At 35.3% G+C, this 6,876-nt stretch overlaps 1 protein-coding gene across 1 annotated transcript; it reads right to left on the bottom strand.

Moving 5' to 3' along the window:
- Positions 1-5,342: 5,342 nt before the first annotated feature.
- Positions 5,343-6,646, bottom strand: LOC120131291 (outer envelope pore protein 16-3, chloroplastic/mitochondrial-like). The gene is made up of 2 exons (XM_039148304.1): positions 6,316-6,646; positions 5,343-5,446 (listed from the first exon to the last, which is right to left on the bottom strand). The coding sequence occupies exons 1-2, from the start codon at positions 6,644-6,646 to the stop codon at positions 5,343-5,345; spliced, it is 435 nt and encodes a 144-aa protein (XP_039004235.1).
- Between the last annotated feature and the right edge of the window lie 230 nt (positions 6,647-6,876).

Genomic DNA, 6,876 nt, shown 5'->3' with positions numbered 1-6,876 from the left:
CTCTGGCTTGGGTATGAAGGCAAATGATAAATGCGGGGTTTCTTACACCGCGTCCTAGCACATCAGATTGCAAAGGCAATAGTCATTATTGTTATCACAATGAGGACGGACATGATGTGCAAGAATGTGTCAAATTTAGATCATTGATCCAGCTAATGATGGACAGAAAGGAGCTGGACTTCTACAATGAAATCAAGGACATTCCCGAAGGGGATGTTTGTGCAACTAGAGATGCATATGAAAAGTGAATCAAGGAACGAGACAAGAATAGATCATCACTATTACCACAGATTGGTGTTGCCTATGAAATGATGTCTTGTTTGAATTTATCTTTTATATTCTTTAACTATTTTAAAATATTTTTTTACATTTATTTGAATTGTTTGAAATTCAGTGAATATCAAGTATAATGAAATGCACATTTTGGGAAATGAGGTTATAGCCTTTTGACATATGCCGAAATCAAATTCATTTAAAAAAACAAGGTCCATGTCTTTTACTCGAAAAAGAAAATGATATCTCACTCGTACAAGTATGGAAGTAGACAAGATGGGGCATCTCTGATGCATGACATTGCAAGACCAATTAGTTTGCATAAGGACGTTCCCTGACGATACATAATTTTCACAAATGGAATGATGAAATAGACGAATTTGGCTTAGATCAGTTGCTTAGAAATTGAGCTCTAAAGACGAAATTTTTTGATTTTCACTAACACTCAGACTATAACAGATTCTTCCTGACAAACTTAGGAAATCTCAAAATCGAAGAATTAATGTGATATTAATGAACGATAATTTTAACAATACTGGGGGCACTCCGCTGAAAGTAGTAGGTTGTTAATCTTCAGATGTAATGTCTGAAGCAGCTATGATGGTAATGTTCGAGCTTTATGAAGTGAGTTTCGTTTGGGTTTGTCAAGTCGAAGACTTTTTGACACTTGAATCCTTTAACTTAGGGTATTCCACTAAAGTAATGGGTAATGTTAAGTTTCCTAACTTTATGAATACGAGTACATTCAGATCATGACACTAGTATCTACGTGTCGAGATGAATCTCCCAGCAAAATTTAAAGCGAGGTCCTCAAGTTTAATAAAGTATAATTTAAAGAAAGGCAATAAGGCCTAAAATAAACGTGTATTTGAAATTAAACTTCGATGAAATATGGACTAAGGGAGTCGGGAAACATCTGTTATAATTGACTATACAAAAACACTCAAGGGTTTTGTTTTTAGATCGAAATTTCAACGCTATCCCTGCTTAAGAAATATACGTAACTTGAACAAATGGAAGATTCCTGAGAACTGAAATAGAAATGCTCTCTAAACGGCCTTACAATGAAATGCATCAGTTGCACTATTTTGTTTACATCCTGTTTGAAAATCATGAAATTCAAAACCAAATCGCATGGATCTTGATACTTGTCAAATGGCTATAACCTTTGACAAATAACTTGTGTGATTCATTTATTTTATATTTGGTGAATTGATACTTTGCTTCAATTGCTCAGACATTATTTTTATACCAAACCTTTTAAAAATAGAGATGTATCTCATACAATACATAGTTTCTCGAAAAATCAATTGAAGGACTGAGACAATGTGGGCATCTCTAGATTTCCAATCTCTTCTCTTTCTACCACCCGTGCCTCTTGACGTGGTTCCTACCAAAACAGGGCTTGACGTTGTGAAAGGTATTGTTACAAGCCATGGCCAGACGTGATACTAGATCGAAGGAACAAAAATAACCATTCTAACCAATCATTTCAAAGTAAGTATAAATAATACAGATGGTTGCTTTATCCAGCACAATGTTTTTCTTCACTATGAAGATGGTCGTCTAGTAAGGTACAAAGTGACCTACAGCAATGAGTTCGCCAGAAAGAGTTTAGCCCATGATGAAGATAAATTCATTCACTATCAGGTCTCTCCTGAAGCATGAGTTTACTGTTGTATTTGAGGATGTCTTACCAAAGAAAAACAAAAGGAATGCAAACCCTGATGATAATGATAACCCAAATGAACGTGAAAGAAAGAAAACAAGACACTTATAACTCAACGACGTTTAAGACAAGATTTGTTGCCAAAGCACTCTGCAAGAAGCACTGGGGGTTCTTTATATAATTTCAAGGAAGCATCCCTTCTTGTTTGTCAGTCTTTTTCCATGGCAATCAAAATAATTTCATGGACATTGGAAAAGGTAGCCTTGGCTGTAGAGGTTTCCATTTGAGCTTCCAAGCCACGTAAGAAAGCCTTTCACTGAATATGATGTGTCAACTACAATCATGATTAAATCAGCTCCAATATTTGATCATCAATGCAAAATACTCTTACTCTCTCGAGTAAACAAAGGCTAAAAGAATGCTTAAGAATCTCTGGATTAAAATTGATCCATACAGTCAAGAGTGTAAGATCACTGGATTAAGCTAACAAATGAGCAAATGTCAGATATTTTCCATGAAGCCGCCAGTGTCGGGGTATGATCGATTCCAAGAATAAAACCAACAGACAAAGAATGAGATTCTGTCCGACAAATAAAATAAGAACTAATTCATTATGCATACATCTTAGACATACTTAAGAGCATCACATTTATCATTTTTCGCATACATAATTTTTGCAGCTTTAGAATCAAGTTTCAATCTCACGACGAAGGATACTCGATTCAAAACCGCCTTAAAAAAATCGGTGGTGGTTGCTTAACTCAGTAGCGAGGAGCTACACCTTAACCAACTTGACCTATAGAAAGGTCAACAAATCTTAGAATCAACTTTAAATCAGGTTCGAGAGCCAATTCAAAACATATTCAGCTTAATTCAACGATGAATGGCTAATTAAAGTTTTCAAGCTAGATTTAAACTCCATGATGGATATCCGGGTGACAGGCTACCTCACTTGACTTTCTCGCAAAGGGAAGTCACTCAAAGAGCATCTCACATGGCTTTCTACGAAGGGGAGCTATCCAAAGATCTTCTCACCTGGTTCAGACCCGGAAGGGGAATCACCTACAGAATGGACCACTTGGCTTTCCCGTGAAATGGAGTCGTCCAAAGAAACAAGATCGACGTAAACCGTGAAGGGGAGTCGCCTCACCTGACTTTCCTGTGAAGAGGAGTCATCTAAAGAATTATTACTGGCTTAGACCCGCGAAGGGGAGTCATCCTTCATTTAGAGGAACCTTTTACAGCATAGCTCAAGGCAAAAAGAGTTATCTGTCGACGAAAACTTTCGAGTTCGATTCAATTCAGCTCGATGGCATATCAACCGCATGGTAGCAACAAAGAACTACTTACAGGTTGAATTTTATACCTAGGTCTTTTAAGTCAAGAAGAATACCTAGGTTGGCTGCGATTTAGCAACAGAGAGCTATCTTCTAGTCTAGTTTACAAAATAGATCAAGGCGAGAAGAGTTATCTATCAACGAAAACTTTCGAGATAGATTTCATTCAGCTCGAAGGCATATCAACCGCTTAGTAGCAGCAAGTAACTACTTTTCTGTCGAATTTTCAAACCAAAGTCTTTAAGTCGAGAAGAAGACCAAGGTTGACTACGATTTGGCAACAAGAAACCACCTTTCGATTCAAATTTTGAACTACGATTTCAACTTCAAAATGAAGGATATCATGTTCAAAGACATCTCAAGATTGACTCAACTTTATCTACAGTACGGCTAAGCAACAAGGAGCCTTCTTTTTTTTCGAATCTCAACTCCACGGCGGAGGATTGTTGATAAAGATTCAACGACAAAATTAAGTTGGATTTCGAACTCAGAAGTCAACAACTCTCACAGGAGCATGCTTGTTTCCAAGCCCATATGCACCGAATGAAAATTGGTGTCTTTCCCTTATTTTCGTTGCTCGATAATAGGTAAAGAGTGGCAGCTGTAATCACCCATTTTCGTACGAGGCTTATTTAGTATATATAATAATATAGTATAGTTTTGAAAATATTTTTGAAAAACATATAATATATAATTTTTAGAAAACGGTTTTTAAAACATATAATAATATATAGTTTTGAAAACATATTTTTGAAAACGTATATAATATATAGTTTTTAAAAATCGATTTTGGAAAACAAATAATATAATTTTGAAAACACGTTTTTGAAAAATATAATAATAATTTTTAAAATAATTTTGAAAATGTATATATAATATAGTTTTTTAAAAATATTTTTTTAAACATATTTTTCAAAATATATAAATATTATTATTATTATTAGAATTTTATATTCCATTTTATTTTATTTTATTCTTATTTTATTTTATTTTATTCATTTATTTATTTTTCTTATTTTTCAGTTCCAATCTAAGGGTCATGGTCCAACAAAGGAAAACTCATTTGAGGAGCATGTAGGCCTGACCCAACCCATAAGTCCATTAGGATTTTCAACACCAAGCAAGCAGTGCCGCCAGCCACAAGAGAAATCGACCGAGATGTCCGGACGAAGAACCCGAGACTGCACCATCCCGAGATTTTTGGTCAACCCACAAACAACCACAAATACAACGCTGGAGAGTCAGCCTCACCCAAATCATGACAAAATTAGGGTTGTAACCGATTTCCAGAGGCTATAAAAAGCCATCGATAAACCACAGTACATGCACAACAAAACAACAAAATAACCATCGAGCACAACGCAAGCAAAAACGAATGGAAAAAACGAAGCATACAACGATCAAACAAAGAAAGACAACCAAGCACCAAAACGCCAAACAAAACCAAGCAAAATATTGCACAAACCACACAAAAAAATATCGAAAAACACAAATAAAAGAAGCCCCGATCTTGGATCGAAAAAGAAGCGGCCACTGAAAGTTGAAGGAGCTCGTCGAAAAAGCATATCTTTAGTATTAATTTGGTCCCTCAACTTTAATTTTTTAATTTTCTAATTTAGTCCATTTTTTAATTTTTTTAAAAAACTTTTTAAAAAAACTTTTTTGACCTTTCTAATTTTGTGAATTATTTATACATTTTATTTCACAATTTAATTTTTTTAGGGATAATTCTAATCGATCAAAGGTAAGTAGTTCGAATCAAATTTTTAAATTCAGATTTAACTTTTAATTTTCACAATTAAGACAACTGAGAAATTAAATTAGTACCAAAAGGTCAGTACAAGGGTGTTAATTCTTCATTGACTGTAACCGAATCCCGAACCTGACGTATTTTTGGTAAAACGCAGATCAGATATGATGGTCAATTGAGGTGTCCGATCAACCTAATTATGTTTGGAAAAAAAATATATAAATGATCGGTGGCAACTCTTGCATATTTTATTTAAGTCGAAGTCCAATTCTGAGTCCACCCGAAAGACGGTTACGACAGGTGTAAGGGTATACTATTTACCTGTGTTTATTCTTGTTGTCTGACCTCCAACATCAATCACGGCAGAGGTAGCAGCCAGAGCAGCGCCAGCGGAAATAGCTGTTGAGATGCTCCTGCCTGCGAAGTGGACAACACCTCAGTACATTTATTGAACATTACCTAGTAAGACAACAGAACTGACCAAGTTTAACGTGTATCGAGAAACAATGTTGACATTTGATAACATAATAACACAACCATATTCCCCTTCATTCTCCTTCAAACTATAACTAAAACCAACGATGGAAAACCCCCACTGTCCAAAATAATGCTTTTACACGACCATTTTACCACAAAGTTGAGAAATCTGGCACTCCACTTCCTCTACAAGGTCCATCAAGGATTTTTATCACGTATTAATCACTTCTTGGTCGAATCATTATAGTCTCCCAAACAAACATGCAACTAAAATAATGCATGCTTCATGAATTTCATAAAGATGAAAGTTCAAAACCTTAAACTAAAAGGAAAATATAGGAAAAATCAGGAGTTTAGATTTTTTATATTTACATGTCACAGTTCTCCTAGCATTTTATATATAACAGCTAAGTGAACATGTTCAAGAAAAACCAATGAGACCAAAAAATAATCAAAGTGGCAATGTAAAATATGAGAACAACTTTAGCACCATCATTTGGATGGTGATAGAAATTCTATGTATCATCACAAGCTTCAATTTTGAAGAGGTAAAGCTTTCTAAGAAACCCAACATCCATATTACACAAACACAAAAATCAATATGATCTATATATACAGGATATAATTTTCTTTACTAGCCCAAAAAGAGGTCTTTTGAGTAACTCAAGAAGTTTTTGTAAACATTAATATTTCATAACAAATATCCACGCTCTGTCAACTTTCATAAATGGTTTCTCTAAAGATTAATAAAATCGGATAGCAGGTTTTAAGGTGCACTAAATATTCTAGCTGCATAAATAAATATCTACCTTTGAAACCGAGAATAGAAGCCCCAGCCACAAAACCACCAACAGCACCATTGTCGAAGTCTCTTTTCATCCTATAATTCTGCAACAGCTGCTCAACACCAATATATACTCCGCCAATTGCAGCAAATGTCATTCCATAATTCCCCATCATCTTCAGTGTCCTTACAAGCCCTGGTAGGGCAACACTTCTCTCAACACGAGGCACATCGTACCATGTAGCAACCACAGTTCCCCATACAGTTCCAGCTGCAAAACCGGTAGTTGCACTCTTGATTGTTTTCATTGTTGGAGTGTCATCGTCCTCGTAGTACCTAAGCTCCCAAGGGTCCATAGATATCTTCTTACTACTTAAAAATCGATACAACCCAAAAAAAATCAGAAACTAGTTTAACCCCAAAACTTGTATCTAGCATATCTTCTTTTGAAAAAGAAAATGACCAAAGTAAAATACATCTGGAGACTACCCAGGACAAGGTTTTGACTATATAAAGGAAGGTAGTTCTCGCCATCCTAGATTCTTCATGCTACTTCCTAAGATACAAGGTCGAGTGCCTAAGTCTA

The sequence above is a fragment of the Hibiscus syriacus genome, unplaced genomic scaffold (genome assembly GCF_006381635.1).
Source record: "Hibiscus syriacus cultivar Baekdansim isolate YM2019G1 unplaced genomic scaffold, ASM638163v2 tig00110551_pilon, whole genome shotgun sequence".
Classification (NCBI taxonomy): domain Eukaryota; kingdom Viridiplantae; phylum Streptophyta; class Magnoliopsida; order Malvales; family Malvaceae; genus Hibiscus; species Hibiscus syriacus.
The sequence above is the reverse complement of the archived record's forward strand: the minus strand, read 5'-3'. Positions and strand labels throughout refer to the sequence as shown.

Excerpts from the sequence above, each read along its gene's own strand:
- LOC120131291 (XM_039148304.1), bottom strand. The coding sequence starts at position 6,646 with ATGGACCCTTGGGAGCTTAGGTACTACGAGGACGATGACACTCCAACA. Across the intron at positions 5,447-6,315 it reads TTCTATTCTCGGTTTCAAAG|GCAGGAGCATCTCAACAGCT; the intron begins GTAGATATTTAT and ends TCCACTTCGCAG.